This window comes from Thermobia domestica, chromosome 16 (genome assembly GCF_964235325.1).
Source record: "Thermobia domestica chromosome 16, izTheDome1.hap1.1, whole genome shotgun sequence".
NCBI lineage: Eukaryota > Metazoa > Arthropoda > Insecta > Zygentoma > Lepismatidae > Thermobia > Thermobia domestica.
This window is the reverse complement of record NC_137469.1, coordinates 84,459,259-84,480,768: the sequence shown is the minus strand read 5'-3', so window position 1 is coordinate 84,480,768 and position 21,510 is coordinate 84,459,259. Positions and strand designations below refer to the sequence as shown.

General features: G+C 35.0%; 1 protein-coding gene across 2 annotated transcripts in view; it reads left to right on the top strand.

The window, feature by feature from the left end:
• Positions 1 to 20,633, top strand: part of LOC145673215 (midnolin-B-like) — a 100,199-nt gene extending 79,566 nt beyond the window's left edge. The window contains exons 5-8 of one of the 2 annotated variants that reach the window (XM_081742698.1): positions 2,570 to 2,611; positions 12,885 to 12,972; positions 17,170 to 17,376; positions 19,771 to 20,633. In XM_081742698.1, coding sequence (XP_081598824.1) covers positions 2,570 to 2,611; positions 12,885 to 12,972; positions 17,170 to 17,376; positions 19,771 to 20,033 — 600 coding nt within the window. In that variant the 3' untranslated portion in view covers positions 20,034 to 20,633. The remainder of the gene's footprint in view (positions 1 to 2,569; positions 2,612 to 12,884; positions 12,973 to 17,169; positions 17,377 to 19,770) is intronic. The other variant, XM_081742699.1, reaches the window with a different exon arrangement.
• Positions 20,634 to 21,510: the final 877 nt, after the last annotated feature.

The window sequence follows — 21,510 nt, the reverse complement described above, 5'->3', positions numbered from 1 at the left end:
GAATATTCGTTTCAGGATTTTATTCTCAAATACTTTCAGTCTGCGTTCTTCCCTCAGCGTAAGCGACCATGTTTCACAACCATACAGCACAACAGGCATAATTATCGTTTTATATATTTTAAAGCTTCAAATTCCTCGACACAATTCGCGATGATAAGAGATTTTGAACTGAATATTAACACGAATTCCCTGAAGGAATTCCAAAATAAAAAAAAATCAAGATGATCAGTTCCAGAAGAAGAAACACTTGTGATTGTTAAAAATATGCTTTATGTGACGTGAAAAACAGTTCAAATGCGAGTTGTCCGTGCATTTAAGACATCTATACATAGCAGGCACGTTTTTATACTTTTCTGTTGGCTATTTTATTTCCTCTTACAATTTTTCCTGCACAGGCACGGCAAATTTTCTGCAATCACATCGCAGATCTCGGCATGTTCTGCAATGGGGTCAAGTATCCACTTTATCGAAAGTATTATTCGATATTTTAACGCATCCAAAATTTGTCGTATTACGATCCCGAGGGACTTCTATGTATTTAGTACATAAATTTCGCCCAAAATTTTAAAATCCTTTTTTTTTTTTTTTTTTGTTTCGGAGAGGGGATCGAACCCTCTAAATACGCCCCTATTATCTGGAAACAAACAAATAGACATGAACACAAAAGAACTTTCATCTTAAATGTCCATGGTGATTTCCCCGTTGGAACAGAAATTTTAAAACCCTGTGTTACAAAGAGAAAAAAGCAGGGTTCACCCGTAACCCGTTCAAACGGGATTTTCCCTGATAGTTCCCACATGATACTCGTTTCATGCTGTGCTTACATACATTTGAGTCTCACTGTATTATGATTATTATCTTCCATAATCGGAATAACATAAGAGAAACGGGATTTTACTTACTTTCACTTTAAATTAATTCATTTCGGAATTTGATTTAAATCAACGATTTTTATTTAAAAAATCAAGTGATTTAAATCTTGATTAAAATCGTGATTTAAATCAGACTGATTTAAATCAATCCACCCTGGTTTGTACAATAGCTAATTCTAATGTTCTAATGTAAGCTTTATAATAACAAACTAAACTTATTTCTCCAAGAGATGTATAAGACGCTCTTAATGTTGTATGATGTCGGAAACCTAATTGCATCTAGAAATTAGGACTTATCAAAGTACTGATTCAATTTATAAAAGACAATAATTTAATACATTGACCACATTAATGCCAATGGAATAAACTTAGCAGTCAATTATACAGTTGATAGAATTGATACAGTATTCCAAAGAGGATCCATGGGGAAAAGTTAATAAAGAAAATAATACCAGTAATCTATCCAATGTTGATTATTACGAAAAATAAATATAACTTAGGAAAAAAGAACTGCCAGTTTGTGAAGAAGTATATCATGAATAGCAGAAGAAAGCTACAAATGAATATTGAAAGTAACATGGATCTTACAGCTGGTTTTACTGAAATATCGTTACTAACCTCTAATCTTGATCTTTGTAGTAATTCAGGGTTTCCTCCCCCCTAAAACCTTGTACTCTTCCCTAATCGAACCATAGTTTTTTTAGTATCACGTAATGAGACTTATAATATTGTGTTAGTACATCCGCTCGTCCTTCCGTTACTTCACACGAGAACTCTTGAACGGATGCGATTTTTTTAACTTGATTTATTTTGTGCACTATAAATATAGGTAGAGCGATTATATCAACAGTTTTTTAATTAAATAAATCCATTAAAGGATTAACGTATAACGAGGACTTTAACAGTGGCCATCTATAGCCAATATTCCATATGTAAGGGATTCTTTGAGTTCTGTTTTTTGCATCGGATACCTAGAACGATTAATTAGACTGAGTTCGTTAATGGAGTTAGTCAACATCGTAACGAGTAGGGTCTAACTGTGACTGTGTATCCATATCCTATACATTGAAATATTCCACGTGATTCTTTCTACTGTCGTTACCAGAGTTTGTTTTATTAATGAGAGAAAATCACTGTAGTAATATTCATCTTTTCTTTTAGTCAGTTGATATTTTAAAAATACATTATCCAATGTTGATTAATGCATTTAAAGCCATATTGGTGATCTCTAGTATTAATTTACACAGATTAAACAGACCTGCAGGAATGTTAAAGAAGGTGGAAGTATATGGTTACGTTTCCATATTAAGCTGGTAAGTCTCGTCTTTGGTTGGATCGATGCTGAGAGAGAGGCAAAGCCGATAGGAAGAGGAATTTTCTCCTATAGTTCATGCAATCCATTTTATACCGGTATTCTTTTCCTAAATATTGTTACTTTACTATACATTACGATCTTCCTCTTTCTTCTACATTAATTTCATATTTCATAAAATTAACGGGTAATGTTTTAATTCCAGTCATAATTTAAGATTAAAACCATTTATAGTGTGTGCTTGTGCTGGTAACAATGCATGAATTAAAGAAATATGGTACTAGGAGTGAATATTCCTAACATGATATGCTTAGAAATGAATAGTACGAGACAAGTCTCATTTGCTTCAAAGCTTTTGTTATTAAATCCCTTCTCTTCTTTGCAGAAAAACAAAAGAGAGACATCTAGTCATTCTGTGCCTGTTGTGGTAAGCAGTTTAAACATACATATACTAACAGGGAAAGGATGGGAATAAAGATAGCCGTTGTGATCAAGTAGTATTAAAGGCTTTTACAGAGGTCAAAGTGGATTTCGATAGATCAGAACGAGAGTTCTGTAATTTTGGAGAGTCTGTTTATGTATGGTTGCATGCAAAGTAATCCGGCTGAATATGTTGGAAAAGGAAAGGGGAATGTGTATATTGTCATAATAATGACCTTTCTCCAATGTTCATGCTGCAGATTATTTCATGTATTTATAACTGTGTGGCATCGACACTTAGTATTTTACGTGAATAACCGGAGGAGAAACCGATTTAATAGCAAAAAGTAATGTTGGTAGACTGCATACCTCGGGCATGTCAAACTCATGGAAAATTGTGTACACGATTTTTATTTTATTTTATTTTATTTTTTTTTCTTTCTTTCTTTCACTGGACTTCTGAATCAATCTAATAATTGCATAGTCTAGTGTTGAGTCAAGCTTAACGGAAGTAGAGAATTAGTATATTCAGGTGTAAAAATATACTACGTTTGATTTCTTTTTATTTTTATTTATTATTTTTTTAATGCGATGATTTTCCATAGTTTCAATAAGTATAAATTCGAAATATAATGTGTTAAGGTTGTAAGCAGTGGTGCTTTTCAGCCGGTTCGCCAGAACCGGTTGTTATTCTCCAGACATAACAGTAAATTTTATCCAGTTATAGCCAGGAACAGTAAATTTTAAGTATCTTTGTTTTTAGAATTTCTTACAGCTATGAAGGTTAAACATATGATCTCTCAGAAAGCGTTTATTTCTTGATCTCAAATGCTCAGATATCAAGAATAAGAACTGAATCACATAAGTGTAGATCATCATCAATTGTTGATCCATTGCTGGATTAATATCTTCCCAGTACTTTTTGACAACCATCTATCGTGGATAATTCGTTTCCAAGATATTCGCATTGCTACTTAATTGAGAGTTATATCTATCTACTTAATTGAGAGTTATATAATATTACATACTTGCAGAAACGGTTGTTAAAAGTTAGAATAACACCACTGGTAGTAAGTAATATGTTGGCGGAATCGACGCGCATTATGTTTTGTTGAGATTAAAGTTTTATTTTCTCTGAAGGCAGACCAGTGCTATTTTGATCATACTTCTGGGTATAATTGTGCATAAAGAAATCGGTCAAGCCGTGATTAGTGACGTAGTGTCTTGGATGTATGACTAGGATGACTAGGAACGAACTGTATAGTGACAATTCAATTTGTATGGTAATTTATGCATCCGTCAATTGTACCGGATGTAAGCGTTAGTCGTGATTCAGAGCGCATGTTAATAAGTTCTGACCAGAGATGCCCACTCACTCACGCTCATAACATCGTTTCGACATCACCCTCACTCATCTTCACGCTTACATCATCATAACATCATGTTCACTCGACCTCGCGCTTATGACATTCGTTCAACATCACGCTTAATCGACTTAATTCACATCATTTCGACCTTACGCTTACTCGATCTCACGCTCAATATCCTTTCGATCTCTCACTCACATCATTGTTCCGACATCATGTTCATTCAACCTCTCGCTCACGATTTGGAACTTGAGCTCACTCAACCTCACGTTCACTTCGTGAGGGTGAGGTTGAAAATGAAAATGAAATGAAATGAAATCTTTGTTTTACATCCCTCAGTTATACCGGTTAGGCTAAAGGAGACAGTGATGATGAGAGATGAATAAAATGGTGAAATGAATAAAATGGGAGGAAACGGGAGAACCCCGGGAAAACCCAGGAGCACGGTGTTTGTCCACCACAAGTGCACACGGCGCGAGCTGGAATCGAACCAGGGACCCCAAGCATTGGAGGTGAGGGTGAGGTTGAGTGAGAATGAATTCCGACCTGATGAGTTCGGGCACCTTTGATTCTGTCCTTCATAACCTCGATGTTACATAGTGTAGTAGGAGTAAAGAATAGGCAGAACAGCAAAACAGAAAATAGGACTTTTCCCTGTAGTTTATACTTGAAGTGTTTCTAGTAATGTACTTACAATACACTTCTTTTACACTATCACAGTCGAGTCTAATGATTCTGTTCCCTGTCAGAAATTCTTCATTAACTTTCTACGTAGCATCCTAAAAATACAAAGTTAGTCAAATTTAGTTTCAAAAATTTTATCCAAAATTTAATTGCTTGAAAATAATAATTAATAATAATAATAATAATAATAATAATAATAATAATAAAACGTGGAGATGTTCCAGAAAAGAAGGCGTGAGAACACCACAAATGGATTATTTTCTTCATTGCTCTTCCAATTAATAATATTTCAGTTAGAATGTTCATTTCTCAGTGTACATTGTAATTATTCAGAGAGATGATCTTGGCAAGTTCGCCCTTGTCAAATTTATGGACTATAAATCTTTGAACCTTAAGAGCTGTAAAAATACGTTCGCGGATTCGCCTTTCTCTTCCGAAACTCCTCGTATTAAAGACATTTATTTAGTATACTTCGGGCAGTATTATTAAGGTTTCGAAATTATGTAAAATGAAATTGACTATTTCGCCTTTGCTACCCGTATTTTTATTATTATTATTATTATTATTTATCCTTACTATTACGTATTTTGAGAGTGTGAAAGATGATCCAAAAGCTAGGACATTAATGTACTAACAAGAACAAGAAATACATTATTTTCGAGCAAGGGACGTCGTTTGTAGTATCCGAGCTTAACATGCGAATTAGCGTCTGCAATTTCAAGTTATTACATCAAAAAATAAATATAAGTACCATTTAATAACGATTTATCCAATTTTGTTCCTTCTGTTACTTATGTACGAATATAATCATTGGCAGTAGTTACGATTTTAAGGTAATTTTATTCGGAAAAGTGTAGCTCTCACACGTTTTAGGTCATATTCTCGCATTCATTAACACTATATATTTTATTGTGAGTAAAATGCCCCCCTTTAGTACAGATCAGATATTCTTTCAGAGAAATTGCAGATTTCAAGTGGTTATTGATGTACACTTTTCACTCTCGCTCAGATACCTAATTTCTCTTTCTCTTGGGATGTGTAGCTTTGTCCAAAATTGGACTTTTGAGTGAGCACAGGAATTCAAATAGTTTCAAAGTATGCTAAGTGAACAGTAGATGCTTCGTAACGATGACTTTGTAAATATAGCTCAAAAAGGCTCCTGAAGGGAGATACTAGACAAGTATACTAAGTAGAATTCAGAACTTGGTAGTATTATTTGGTAGTGTAACTTAAGACCAAGTTGAACAATATGGCTCCAATATCCATTTTAGATCTGATGCTTTTAATGATACATAGATTAGCAGAGTAGAAAAATATAGAGTATAGTTTAGGAATTAAATTAGAAAAGCTGATGTTCGTGAATAAATGAAAGTTCGTAACAAAAGTGCAAAGGTTATAGACAAATATGTAAAATCTTCTTCAAAAAATATAGCCACTCATTCTTCCACACACAACTGTAGGTAGAACAACCTCGAATATTTTCTTAAAATAAAGATCTTGAACAATAAATCTGATTTAATTCTGCTCTTCGATAAAACCATGGGGCTTTCTGAAGAGAGGTAAGTGGTCAGGAATATTATATATAACCAAACCGAACGTTAATTTAAGTACTGTGCACATTCTACTTTGATTTCAATTCCTGAACAAAGTAGACTGTAATATAGCACATTGCCTTCAATACCCCTATGGGAGATTTCATGACACTTGGGAAAAAATCGATAAAAATATTGGACAATGAAGATTTTAGGAATATGGCAAGGAATGATTGTATATGAGCAGTTCATACTTGATTACATAAGAACAGAAATCAAGGCATTATAATAGCTTCATGTTGATGTTTACGAAGGGCTTGCATAACATAGTATGTATATAAAGCAGATAAAGGAAATTGGTACCCACCATATCCAGAGAAAGAGGTAGGAAGAGAATGTCTATAACAAGTCAGCAAGAACCTCTTGACAAATTGTAAGAATCACTGAAGTATTGATTTGTCAGGTATTAACGGACTCTGTTTCTAGCTTGCTCGTTTTGACTCTGTTTACATGTCCTTTATGATCCAGAAATCGACATATCTATTTGATGTCCAACTGATATCTATTAAATCAGGACATAGTCATTCTGCGTACAGTTTAACAAAATAGCTTATATTTTTTTTCCCAAGTTAAACAAAGGGAGACCGTGCCCTTAAGAAATGAAATCTTTAAGTTTTACGCCCCATGGTTATGACACCTAGACTAAAGGAGACTATAATGATGAGAAATGAGGAAAATGGTGGAATGAAAAGAATGGTAGGAAACGGGAGAACTCTCACGCACGCGATATTTGTCCACCACAAAGCTCACTTGATGCGAGCTGGGATCGAACCAAGAACCCCATGCACCATAGGTGAACGCTCTACCACTGAGCCATCGCACCGTGCCCTTAAGAGTCTTGAGTACTGGAATAATAGGCACTGACACAAGTTGATAATCTTTACTTGACAAATGAACACAGTCTGATTTTGTAATTTCGCACTGTGCTATACCGTCACTTGACAGTTCATTTTTATTTCCGTCACTTTTTTCTTCGTAAACAAGGCCCTAGATGAGAGCTGAAAGCTATAAAGTGGGAGAACTACATAGAAATTTAAAGATAATGAGCGTGTCCAAACATCGTCGGAATGTAATTCGAATAATTTATTTCCAACTTGAAGAACGAAAAGTTTTAGAAAACTGAATCGTATTGATTTATGAAATCATATGAGGGAGGGAGGAAGAATACAAGTGTCTAATTCTAGAGGAATCGTAATTGTAATAAAATGATTAAATTGAATTTCTGGGATAGTCACCAATTTCTGCTTTCCACAAACTCTCACCAACAAAAATTAAATTTACAAAATCAGATATTTAGTATTTTTGGTTGACAAGCACATCACATTTAGACATCACTTCCGTGATATTCAGAATATTCCGAATAAAATTTATACCATTTACGCTCTCTCTCTCTCTCTCTTTTTTTTTTTTTTTTCTCAAGAGTTTAGCGTCCTGTTAGCAGTGAGATTATATGAGACGTAAACCTACAATTTAACATGGAATCCGAACCCGGGTCTTTTGTGCCGCGTATCCTAACCATATAGCAGACAGGGAGCTTACAATGAAAAACTAAGCATTTTAAATGTTGATTTATTTAATTTGCTTGAGATACAAAATTATTTTGATGTAAGATGAAAATGTAATCTAAGAAAGTGTTACTAATGAATTTCATGGTACTTCCTGTCTTGTAGGCATTAGTGAATCTAGACGAGTTGATTGGAGGGTGCGGGTTGCCTTCAGGACGATTAATCTAGATTCAAATACAGTTTTCTTTCATAAAATCAGAATAAAATAGTGCAATATTTTATTTGTAAGTCTACAACAAGATAGTCTTTGAGGGAGTTCTTCTCCACCGCCATTCCTGTGGATCAACCAGTGATTACAGGGCCATTTTTTTCTGTCTTAATTTCATTTCATTCTGTGTAGTGTTTCCTTAATATTAATCCATGGCTACATAGTGAATGTGAACTAATGTTTTCGTCAAGTTTCAGCTTCTAAGATTACTCTCGTTAAGCAGAATAAAACGGTAATGTAGCAATCACGTTGCAGATATTATTATTAAAATTTAAAAACTTCATTTGTAACCACACTTGATAAATACAAGTGTAGCTACATGTACATTTTTATTGATTTTTTTAAAAAAATAACTTTTAATTCATCAATTAAGATTTGCGTTCAAAAAATGAGAAAGGGTAGAATATCGAATATGCATTAGATATTCTGCGATTGCTGTTACACATAGGCAGCCTTAATTAATGACTATCCGATAGCGAGTACGTTAAACAGCATTTTTTCCCCCTATTTCTGAAAATATACTGTCAGAATATTTGTAGAAAGAGGCTTAGCATCTAGAACATGCAAAGATAAGTGAAAAAACTTCCAGGTAGACCGAAAATCAGTTCTCATAACTGAAAATAACATATCTGGGATAAAATTGTGTAAGAATTTGACTTACTTTCCGTACAAATTTGTGGTTTCTGCCGAATAACTTCTAAAACTGTTCAAGTTTTGTCCACATATACACATATCCTATAGTCTTTTTGTCAAATATGGTTACAAAAGAAGCTTGTTTATTTCCTTTGAAACAATATCAGATATTACCAGCAAAGCCATATGCTCTCTTTCATTTTTCCTTTCTTTAGAAGGATTTCCCGAGGATCCATTTGCGTACTCTGATGTCCGACTACTGTATATCGGAATGCAGTTCCTTGTTCATTCATTTAACTGTTGTGTGGAAAACTTGAATTTACCATCCTAAGTTTCGAAAAGATTAAACGAATGTGAGACTAGCTAAAGAGATGAGGATGGGGTATTTCCTGAAGTATTATATAGTTCAATGGCAGTACGTGAACTTGGAATTCCTGCATATAGAAACATGGGAACTACTACTTAACATTTTAGTTTAATTTTGGTGCATTCTGTTTGATAAATGTTACTTTAGTAAATATAAATAAAGAGAACATAGATTTTCTGTCGGAAACTTCCTTTAGTTCAAAACTGGTTTGTACTTCTTGACTTCAGGTTCTTAACTACATTTTACCACGTGCGTCCGCGGCCTCGTATGTGATTATCTCCAAATCGTTATATTTATTCAGTAGTACCAATCTTAACTAGTAGTCTCGAGTCAAACTTTCACATTTAATCGATTAGTTTACGAAATAGGCATTATTGTGACACTACTTGTGCTGTGTGGAAAAAAAAAATGATTCCAAAGAATTTCGTATTGTGATTAAACATTGCTTTCTAATGGGGGGAAAATACTTCCCAATTCAAGAAATGGCTTGATAAAATATTATACTACATATTTTTCGTCATATACTGGTAAAACAGTAAAGGAAGGGTATACTGAATTTAAACATGATCGTAATGCTTCTGTGATTTTGAAGGTTCGTCCAAATGAGGCAGTTACTGCAAAAAATATCAATAACTTCCATTGTATTGTTTTGGATGCTCGAAAAATTAGTGAATGAAATTTAACATAACGAAATTAACGCGTACATTATTTTACATGAACATTTGTGTATGAAAAAGCTGAGTGATGGGTGCCACGCTCTCTAACAATCGACCAGAAATATCAGCATATTATGGTTCGAAGCGTGCTTTGGCGTCGTCAATGTAATCGAATGTTAACGTCGATTCGTGACAACAGATGGAACACGAATCCATTACATACCGGGGTTCAATAGGCAGTCTGTAGAGTTGTTGGAAGCAGGTGAAAGCCGACCGAAGACCCCTCCCCATAATATAACGTTCGGCAGGCAAGGTTATGGGCACTATTTTTGGGGGATACGTATGGCATAATATTCATCGACTAGGTGGAGAAGGGAAAATGTAACCGGCGGGTACGTCGTTACATTATTGGACAAATTGGATCAGGAGATAAGGAAGAAAAAATCTCATTTGAAGATGTCTTGTATGCTGACAATGCAACTGCTCATCCATAAAAGAGATAGTGAAATTTAATTACGAATTGCTTTCTCCCACCAACTATATTCTCCAGATTTGGCCCTCAGCGATTACTATTTATTTCCTAACTTAAAAAATGTGGCTGCAGGGAAAGAGATTTCACACCCATCAAGTCATATCGGAAACACCTATTTTGCAGGGTTTGACAAGTCGTACTATTCCAAAGGTATCAAAATGCTAGTGGACCGGTGGAAGTAGTGCATTTCGCTTGAAGGAGAATGTTAAAAAATATTTTTTTTTTTTTTTTTTTTTTTTTGAGCCGCGGAAAAAGAAATAAATCTTTCAGTTTAACGATTATGTCCCTTAGGCAAAGGGAGACGATAGTTAAAGCAAGTGAATGATGAAGGAATTGGTTGAATGAGGAAGTGGGATTAAACCGGAGTAACCCGAGAAAACCCGTGGACACGATGTTGTCCACCACAAACTTACTTAGCCGGAGATCGAACCAGGAACCCCACACACCAGAGGTAAGCGCCGTACCACTGTAGTAGGCCGCAGATTTTTCACTCCATGTGCCAACTTTGAGTTAAAAATGTTTATCCTGTAATAATCACAATCATTATACCAGGGTGATGCTACTATATAAAAAAAAAACGTAAGGCTTACCTTATTCTCAAAAATAACGTCCATTGTGTTAGATTATCTACTGCCAACGTTCCCTACAATCTCACTATGGTATAATTTGGATAATGGAGGACAAACTCGCGCACCCTGTTTTCCACATGGTTAATTGTTTCAAGTCATCGTCATTCTGTATTACATATTTCGCTAAAGGCTCTTCTTTCCTTCGTATTTCACACCGTTGCTAATAAATACTACATAAGAGCTGGAAACTTTCAATTGTGGATGGATATACAATATAACAAACTAGATAGTTTTTTGTGAGTATATTAACAAGTCTATCTTGTGTTGTAGCGCTTTTCAAATAAGTTAAATTGTTTTGAGCGGGCTGTGTCTTCTTTCCCCCACAGTTAAGTGGCAGGTGATAGTATATACTGACTTTTCGCACTACTGTGAATCTTGTTGATACTAGACGCGCTCCCTAGAGATATTAATGTCTTTAGCGAGAAGGAAAATAAATTATGAATACACATGTGCAAACACCTTTGGCGTGGGAGACTCGGGTTCGATTCCCGGCGGGAGCTCATGTGGTTCGGATTCCACGTTAATCAGTAGGTCCACGTCTCATATAGCCTCGTTGCTGAACGGGACGTTAAACTCAAAATCAACTCAACATGTGCAAACATGTTCTTATGTCAACTGGTTGTCATGATACTTTTAAATGTTTCCATATAAAATAATTGTAAAAACCTTCAGAATACGTTCTCTCATAACTGCCAGCAGATTTTTATTCAAGCTTTTGTTCAATATTTTCCTCTTATATGAAATCGAACCCGTAACCTATTATAGGATAATAAAGAAAATAACTCGAAGTACTTGGGCTTTCTTTGCTTGGAGATGCGTATGTAATTGCATATCTTTTAAACTATCATTTTCCAATGTACAATAAAATAAAAGTAGTGAAAATAAATAAAGATGATTCTATTTCTTTCGGAAAACAATTTTGAAACTAACATTTCTGTATGCGATATAGGCAGTGTGATTTTTTTTTTTTTTTTTTTCATAATCATTTCACGTTTGACTATTTCATAATCAAATTCTCCTCTGACTTTCCTTCTACACAAGACATGAATTCATAATTGTTGAACAAAGTCGCTGGCATCTAAGTGGTATTATAAATTATTGCACCCGAAACAAACTTGACTCCTTCGAGACACGGAAAGCTGATACAATTGGGCGGGAACAATGCTTCTTACCTTTCCTCGTATCATGTTCCCCAAATTCTTTCTTACTTGTTAGTAAATAAAATTAGCACTGTGTGTTTTCATGAGCTGTAGAAAGTGGGGTTAAAAAATTATTCAGTTTTTTAAGTAGTTTCAAAGTTTTTTTAGTTCATAATTGTTTTCAAGATAAGAAATTCACATCAGAGGAAGAAAAGAGAAAAATTAAATTTCCAACACTACAAAATAGGTGCTTTAGAATTCGTTTCATTTGTGTGATTCATCTGTGCTGAAGCAAGATAATTCTCAGGAGAAAACTAACCACGTAACAAGAATTCTGGGAATGATCCTTTGCACATTTTATATATATAAATTAAAAAAAAAAAATTCATGAAATAATAACAATATTTGTAACCTGTTACAATAAATTGAAGACTCGAGCCAACACTGCAACAAAATACAAATTTTCATCGACTACGGTGATAGCAGGATGAAGTAGACGACGAGCTAACAGTTCTAATGGAATAAATTGAAAGACAATCAATTTGGTTTATATTTCCGGTATGGACTAAATTTTATTGGTAGTGAATATTCCAAATTTTTATTAGAATAACATTTTAGACATAGTGAATAATCCTGTCTGTTTGTTGTATTCTTAGATGAAGAAAGAGCAAAAAGGGAAAGGGGAGGCCGCAATCTGGCAACTGTGCTAAATATCGCATACCATTGGCTACTGCTTACGTTGCTTCTTATCTGAAAAGAGCTGTAGCCATTGAAATTGGAATCTATTAGTTTGGTTGTACTTAATGGATGGCACCTACTACATAGATTTAATAGAGATATTCGCTTGCTACTTCTAGCTTATAAATATTGAGAGAACTTGATTAAATTATCCTTTTTACTCATTTTAGGAAAACAACCCTTCGCAGCGAAGGCAAGGTGCTATTATAGAAAGTATGCATCATCACGGCAAAGGTGTCTACTCAGGAACATTTTCAGGTTTGTATTGTTCTCTTGTTTGAAATTGTATGCTGCAGCCTTACAAGTGAAAATTGAGTTTTACAAATATGTTGTAAATGTGGATATAGGTATTAATTTACTACAGAACCTGAATTCCACACTTGTCATTTGGTATCTTTTTCAGCAATTACTTGCTACAGGCCATCCTTCAAATACGAAGTGCCATGAGGCTTCTTAATGCAGTTGTTTCTGCTCCCGATAGTATGCTTGACTGGGGATTATGTAGACAGGCTGTGTGCAAAGCATAAAATTTGTCTATATTTCGTTTTACCGTTCAGCAACTGCGTTCATGATGCAGTTCGTTACCAATGTTGTTCCTTATCTTTTATAATTGGTCGAGGTAAGTGTTTAAGAATGGTACTTTGAATGCAATAATATGCATTAATATAAAAATAAGAATCAGTAGCATATGGAATTGAGCATTTCTGATTTCTGGGAAAGTCTTTTAAAAAAAACGTACGTCGAATACGAAAAGATGGAAAGTTCAGACGAAGACTGAAGTGTCATTAGATTTTTAGTTCTGATAGAAACTTGGAAACTGAAACTAAAAATGGAACTTTGGAAAATTGTTAATAAATAATTATTTGAACATTGAAAATGTGGAAATTTTTGCCTTAAAGTTCTATATTTGAAAGAAACAGGGGTAAAATCTATTAGAAGCGTTAGACATAGATGTAAATAGAGTATAACTTATAATAATAATAATAATAATAATAATAATAATAATAATAATAATAGTGTCAGTTTAATCACCTGTTACATCATCCTTGATAAATTTCTGAGTGGGTAATGGATACATAACTTTCAGAAAACAATAAATAAGTCCTGAAGTCTTCACACAAATAAAACCTAAAAACATAACTTGCTACTTCATTCGAAGTCCATACTTGTCAAAATAGAAACTGGATAATGCTGGTACGATTAAATTGTAATGTGATACGAACGTGGTATCTAGTGATTAGTTTGTGGCTCTGAATTTTAGCTTAAACAAAGAATAGGAGGAGGGGCTAAGACTGAAGCGTCCGCAGGATTTTTTTCAAGAGGAGCAAGAGACCGATACAGAAGCGTGATCACGAATATACACCTTGATGCACTGGCGCACATAGTATAACTGTATTAATACCCTCTAAATATATTAAATATTGTAGTGGGTGAGTAAACAAATCTAATATGTTTTGGCATGTACGAGGCGCATGTCAAAAAATCATATTAAAAAAAAAAAAAAAAACTATAGGAGAAATGTTGATTATTATATACAAATATACCTTGACTATTTTTCGACGTAGTCCTCATGAACCTTCAGCCATTTCTAGTAGCGTGATACAAGATTCTGTATGCTCTCTGTGTAAAACAAAAAACAAAACAAACAAATAAACAAAAAAAAAAAAAAAAACTGCTGCTTGAGAGTAGAGCCAGTCTAAAACTGATGTCTTGAGCACGTCACTGTTGTTGAAATGCTCCGATACATGTCAGTTTTTCATGTGAGGAAAAAGAAAGAAATCGCTGGGGGCAAGGTCGGGGCAGAAGGAGAATGATTAATTAGTTCCCATTGAAATCTTTAAATTGTCTTAACAGTACGAGCAACTGTGTGGGCCGGCGTTGTTATGGATCAGAACAATTCTGGAACGAAGCATTCCTCTCCACCGATTTTGGGTGGCACGTTTCATATTATTCAGTGTACACATCTGGTATAAGTGTAAATTCTTGTTTCAGAAATTCCACAAGAATTACTCTTGGTGCCAAACACACAGTTACCTTTTTTTGTGAACTGATGGTGTATGAATTTCTTCGCTTTAGGAGAACCAGAGTGCCGCCATCGATTGGCTGCTGTTTTGATTCGCCAGTGGCGTACGATCTCCAGGTTTCATCTCCCGTCACTGTGTGAGGAAAGAGATCATTCCCATTCTTTTCCAAGTGGAAAAAAAAGTGCAACTATTTTTTGCTCAGCTTGAGCGTCTGTTAGCATTTTTGGCACCCGTCTCGTATACAATTTGTAGCCCCGCGTAGCATAGTCGTTAACGTTCTCGCCTTTGGTGCAAACGGTCTCGGGTTCGGTTTCCGGTGGGGGCAAACTGTCGAAAAAATGTAAAAAGCTTTTTCAGGCCAGCTACCTGAATGAGTTTTCTTCATTGACTCCAGGCAAATGCCGGGGTGGTACATAACTTATAAGTCCGAGCCGCTTCCTTCCTTCCTTCCTTCCTTCCCTCCCTCCCCAATCCTTTCTTCGTTCTCTTTCCCCGGATAGTGTGCTCGCCGAGGGACGTCATCCCTCAAACGTGACGGGCTAAATGGTCATAGATGCCGACAGCCCAGAAATTTAAATTCTAAATCCTAAACTTGTATACAGTTTGTGATAACTCAGTTTGTCAGTAAGAATTCGATGCACTGTTTTCACACACTTCTGGAAACTCTTTGGGGAGTTCAGTTATTGTGAACCGGGAATTGCATCGCACTTCCTCGTTGGCGCGTTCCATCAAATCATCCATATAAACGCTAGACCTTCCGTTCCGCTTATTGTCATGAACATTTGAATGCCCTTCCCGAAACACTGTACTATTGCCTGACCTTCCCTTCGCTCATAATTGTCTGTCTGTGAATGCCACACAGATCCCCATGGCTGTCAGCTCCAATCTATTCTGTGGCTTCAGAAATTGAGAAATCTCACTTCAGATTTGGAAGGATTTTATATTACGGCAACCGTTTCACCTTACAGGTACTTACACGTACACAACACCACTCGGACAATTCGATCTCTATTGTAATTACAGAAATCTAGGACATGTTTCTGCGTATGCTCAACTTCATCAAAATTACCAACCCCGTGTAAAAAAATATCAGTCGCTTTTTACATGAGCCTCATATTTCAAAAATCTGAAAACCTTTTGAAAATTAAGGGACGGCTAATTACCCACTTTCCCCCCTCCCCCGTTGGGGGTACGCTTCTTGCACTTTCTCAGTATAAATTTAGGTATGTTATGAAATGCTTTGCAATGAAACCTAGTCGGATACGAAGGAATTTTCCTGAAATTATGCATTAAATGTTACTCCCAGAGATCAGAAACTTTTGTAGTTTGTCTTAATTTTTAGTTCAGGCAGTCAAAATGTTTCAGGATTCTTTCGTATTTGTATAAGACGATTCATTTGACCACCTACTACTATAGTTTGACAAATTATGATAAGTAATGATTAGTAGAAAAATATTTTATTTTAAAGTGTTCTTTTAAATAATGATCTTGTTCTGATTTTCTCCTCTCGATTCTTCAGCTACAGTAACACGTGCAACTTCACACATTGAAAGAAAGAAATTTTAATCACGAAACTGTATATTTCATTTTCGAATTAAGCTTATATATGCTTGAAAATACATAGTTAGGCCTTTCGTTTTTTGGGAATCATGTGCCATGATATAAAATGAAATTAAAATTCATAAGTACCACCAATACAGTTAGTGCAGTCATATGCCTCATCATTACTACAGCATAATGTAAATTAATACATACAGAGTTTAGTCATGACAAAACAACTGCAAAGCAAAATAGCATAATTAGCATATTGAAAAATTGTCAATCAAATGGGAAGTTGATTTGGAAATTACATGTTATTCTTGGTGCATGTAGCGTTAGGTTTGATTTCCGGCACTCAGTATTGTTTCGACTTAAGTTAATGTAATAGAAAATAGCATAAAATAGTCGAGAAAGCCAAAAGTATTGCTGTGAGGATCTTTGTACATTGAACACATCACCAGTTGAACATACGCCATGTAAGTAGAAGCATACTGTTCTGAAGGACCAAACAGCATATCTGCGAATGCAGTTGTTAATCATGTGTGATTGTGATGTATGTACTATCAATGGCAGAAAGCCTAAAAACATGACGTGGCACAGCAAAAGCAGGTTTTTCAGTATATGTCCATTTTATTTGTAAAAGTTACAAATAATATACAAACAGGACAAAATAGTATAAATCGAATGACTGAAAAGAGAGATCAGAGAATGGCCCAATGAATACTTGGCTAACCCAAGATGGTGAGTTTGTAGCGTCAAATTTTGTATTATATATAACCCATTCTTAAGAAATTGAAGCGGATGATCACTTTGAATTTATTTATGTAATGCGTAGTGGGAAAAAGTTTCCGAGATTCTGTTGCCATGAAGTAATACAACTTTTTTGTTATAGGAACTCTCAACCCTGCCTTACAAGATAAATTTGGCCGACCAAAACGCGACATCAGCACAATTATCCACATTCTAAATGATTTGTTGTGTGCTACACCTCACTTCCATCAGCACGCAAGACCAGGACACACGATAACTGTGGAGGCAATGAGTAATGCTACAGTGAAAACTACCACTAATGAAACTACAGAGAACTCGGAACCATTAGGTGAGTTTAATTTTAATAACTTGTTAATTCTGTTCAATTTTTTAGTATTATTATTATAACTGTTAGAAAGTAAGATGATTCCAAGTAACCAGGGAATTATACTACGAACTACAACGAGTATAACTATCAAGGATTCAAGCAAAAATTTAACTTATAAGCATCAATATTTTATAAATAACTGTGCTGTTTCAACGGAAGTCTTCAGTCTTCTTTTAACGGTGAAGAAAAATTTAGCAAACGTGAGAATTAGAATGGTTGTCTTGAGTTTTGAGTTCGACTTTTTTTACATTCATTAAATGTTCTTGTTGCTGCGTGATATCAATATACTTCCATTTATAATTTTTCTAAGACTATGATTATTATTTTTCAATAATTAGTATTAAAGTGCACTGCTTCGTATAAAATACTAAAAGGGATTTAAAGAGTTGTACCATATTAATTTCTTCTGTAATTAAACCTCTGTTAAGACGAGTTTAGTGTGAAAGGAAATAATCGTGATTTCAACTAGTACATACTTTTTGGCTTTTTATTGTGGACTTAATGTCTTTTTCTTAACTCTTACGAGCGTACCTCAAGAAGTCCAAGATTATACTACACAGGATGTGATGTGATTGCAGCACAAGTTTCTTCACAACTGTTAAAAAAGAGAGAGACATTTGGTGAAACAATATAGTTATTTATAAAATATATGCTCAAAAAACTAGTCTTTGATTCTAGTTCAACTTTGCGTCTATTTCTCTAACAAAGTTATTAAGAATTTTGGTAGAAGTGTTTGCACAATCCAGTGTCTCCAGATTTGCATGTTACCTGTTTTGGACATGAGTGTACATGTTCAAGAGTGAGATCGTTGGAGAACAATCGCCATTGTCTGTACACTTTGCAAAAGGTGATCAATATCCTTTGTATGGTTGATTTGAGGTACCCACTTGGACAACCAACATACTGGTATTGGTGCTTTTGATTTGCCTCCACAACTTGTTCCATATTGTAGGTACAGGATCTTCCTGCGCAGTCTCTTTCTGGCAAGTCATAATCACCTTCCGAATAATTTGATCCCACACTTTCTCTGTATCGTAACTCATTGCATGCTCCTCTTTCGCTGCACAGATGTTTCGCGTTGCTTCACGGGCTGTATGTTCAATTGAAACTAATATACCTGAAGCTCACAAATAAGTGTTCTTTACCCCTCCATATTTCAGATCAGATGAATACCTATCACGAGACTGAAAACGGTCATTAATGAATGTATATATATCAGGGGAAGAATTCTTCTGTACATTGGCGAAATGTTGTGTTTCTCTTAACCACTAATGTTTCCAAAGGTGCGCAAATTTCATTTTCGGACATGGCTGGAAACTTATGGAACACCTTGGTAGGAATTTATGGGCACTAAAAAACCTCATTATTTGTCCCATCACTGGATGAAACAAATGTATAATAACTGTACATTCTTGAGTCAAGGAACGAAATAAGCGTCCGGCATATTATTTTCTTATTAATAATCAGGAACGGTCTCAAAATTGTGATAAAAATATTAATGTTCTGAAGGTTACATGACGTACTATTGGTACTCTTCTGTTTACTACGTTTAGAATTTACCGTACTCTATTAAGTAGTGTTCTGGTGTTCCCTGATACCTACTTCAGCATATCTTGGCAACTTACGTGCAACACATCTCATATCTTACCAGTTTTATCTTGCACTATTTCACATTCACGGTAAACTTTGATCAGATCAAAGAAAAAACTTAATATGATAATGTGAATTCCTTGCACCAAAAACCCTCTTCTTTTTAAAATCTTGTAGCTGTGAAACACTTATACAAAAAGAGGATTCTACTATTAAAAAAAAAAAAAAAACCATAGGCGGATCTAGAAGGTAAAAACTGGAGTAGCAGTTAGAACCCAGACTGATAGGTATATCATGAGTTTACTATAAACTTTCAAAAGAATATAAATAATAGTTTAAATTATTTTTGTCATTCAGGAATCGGGGTGGCCTAGTTCTAGTCCCGGGCTAAATCCGCTATTGTGTAAGTTTTCATTATTAAGTTCTTTGACTTCATTAGCGTTTACACTGTACACGAAATAGCGCAATGTAAAATTGTAAAAAGGGATATGTGTTGCACATGAGTTGCCCAGATCTGGTGAGCAAGGTTTCAAGAAATACTGAGACACTAGTGTTACAGTGTTAATAGTAAATTAAATTTTAGATGCAGTAAAAAAAAAAAATAATAAAAAAAAAATAAAATAAAATAAAATAAAATAAAATAAAATAAAATAAAAATAAAAATAAAAAAAGTTCACAAGTTAATATAAATGTATTCATATTCTTTAGTATAATTTTTAGTGAACTTTTTCCAAAAGAAAGTGATAACTTCTAAAATTATTGCAGATGAGTCTGTTCAGCTGACTGAAGAGAACCAAGCTACACGTGGCAAAATGGAACATTTGCGCCTAGTGATGGAAGAGCGGCGAGCTAGACGCCGCGCCCGACGAGAAGCCCGTGTGTCACCATATACCCAGTGGTCAGCAAAGTCTGAGACTGCAGCAGCCGTACAATCAACACCAGTTTCTCGAGACAACGCCGATTCGTCAATGGACACAGACACAACGTCGGATCTCCATGAATTGAACCCTGAGCCAGTTGTGGCCTGACCTTGGACTTGTGTAGGGGAGTTAACGTACGGAAGGTTAATAGAGATATTATGAAAGCAGGAATGATTTCTGGAAGTACGTTGCCAAGCTAGAAATTGAGTACTATAAACGGAAGGTCATATATATATATGTGTGTGTGTTTGTATATGAAAGTTGCAGCTTTTTATATAACTGTGCAACAAGAGATACATATATATACATATAAGCATTGGTGACACAAATTTTGTGGAAGTTATTTTTTCCCTACCATTGTAACATCAGCGATTATTATTGTTATTGCAAGTTTTATTATGGTGTTGACAGTGTTATTTTTTGACACTACATAAGTTGCTTATAGTGCAAGACTTCTAGAGTCACTGTCAGTTTAGATTAGTTTTTCTCCCACCTTCACTTGGTATTCTTATTATTTTATTTTTTCCTTCGTCAGATTGTAATGGAGAAGAAACCACAAACAATTCGATGCCCAGAAGGGGAAAGTTACATCGTGATATTTCACACAAAAGACTGTTTCAAATTTTATTAGTTGCATTACGTTATTTAGTTGTAATGAGTTTTATGTATCTACATATTATCTACAATAAATAATGTATAATAGTGTAATTATTGTCGAAGTTTCTCTGGCAATACTATGAATAATCCAATAATACCTGAAGAAAGAACCACTACTTGGCGCCTCCTTGGAAACTGAAAACCAATTTCCGAGCACACGTAAATAAATATGAGTGCCTTTATTGTATTTATCCTGCAAATGGCGAAGCTGGATGGAAAGATGCTTCTATATTATCTGATCTCAACTTACTGACAATAGTCGTGAAAAGATAGTATGTTCCTGTTGCGTGCACTGAAATTGGTAGTCTCTAACGCGGGAAGTGGTAAGTAGTAAGCGAAAAACTTCAGTTTATGCCTTTATGGTTAGGATGCCTGCCTGTGATTCCCAGTGGAGTCATAGATTTCTCGGTGTTGAGCTTAAGGCACTTGGATAACTTCTTCAGTTAAGAGGTCTCTGCGATGATAACCCAAATCACAATTTGATCAACCATAGTTTTTCGTTAAATAATATTATTAGTATAAAAGCATCTCTCTTTTCCAAATGCAGATGTAATTTTCCAAAATATACAGGGCAGTTTTAAATAAATGATACAGAAAAGTTATTTAGTATTCTTTCCGTAAGAGGCTTGCATTTTTATTATAAAAGTCGCGCTATAATGTGTAAGTCATAGATCAAAAGTTTCTCCAGACGTAGTTTGGAATGTGATTTTAAGGCTCTTTTGTCAATCACGCATTTCTAAAATTTCGTTGTAAATCCAACCGCCACGCAGTCGCCTTTCGTATGACTAACAGCGCACCATCTGTAAGAAAGGCTAATCTTGAACCTGTCATTCATTCTTTCTGTATTCCAACTTGACTCCCTAAAGGCATGTATTATATGTGTATTGTTTCCACATAGTGGTAGTGACTTCAAAATTCTTTTCCATCA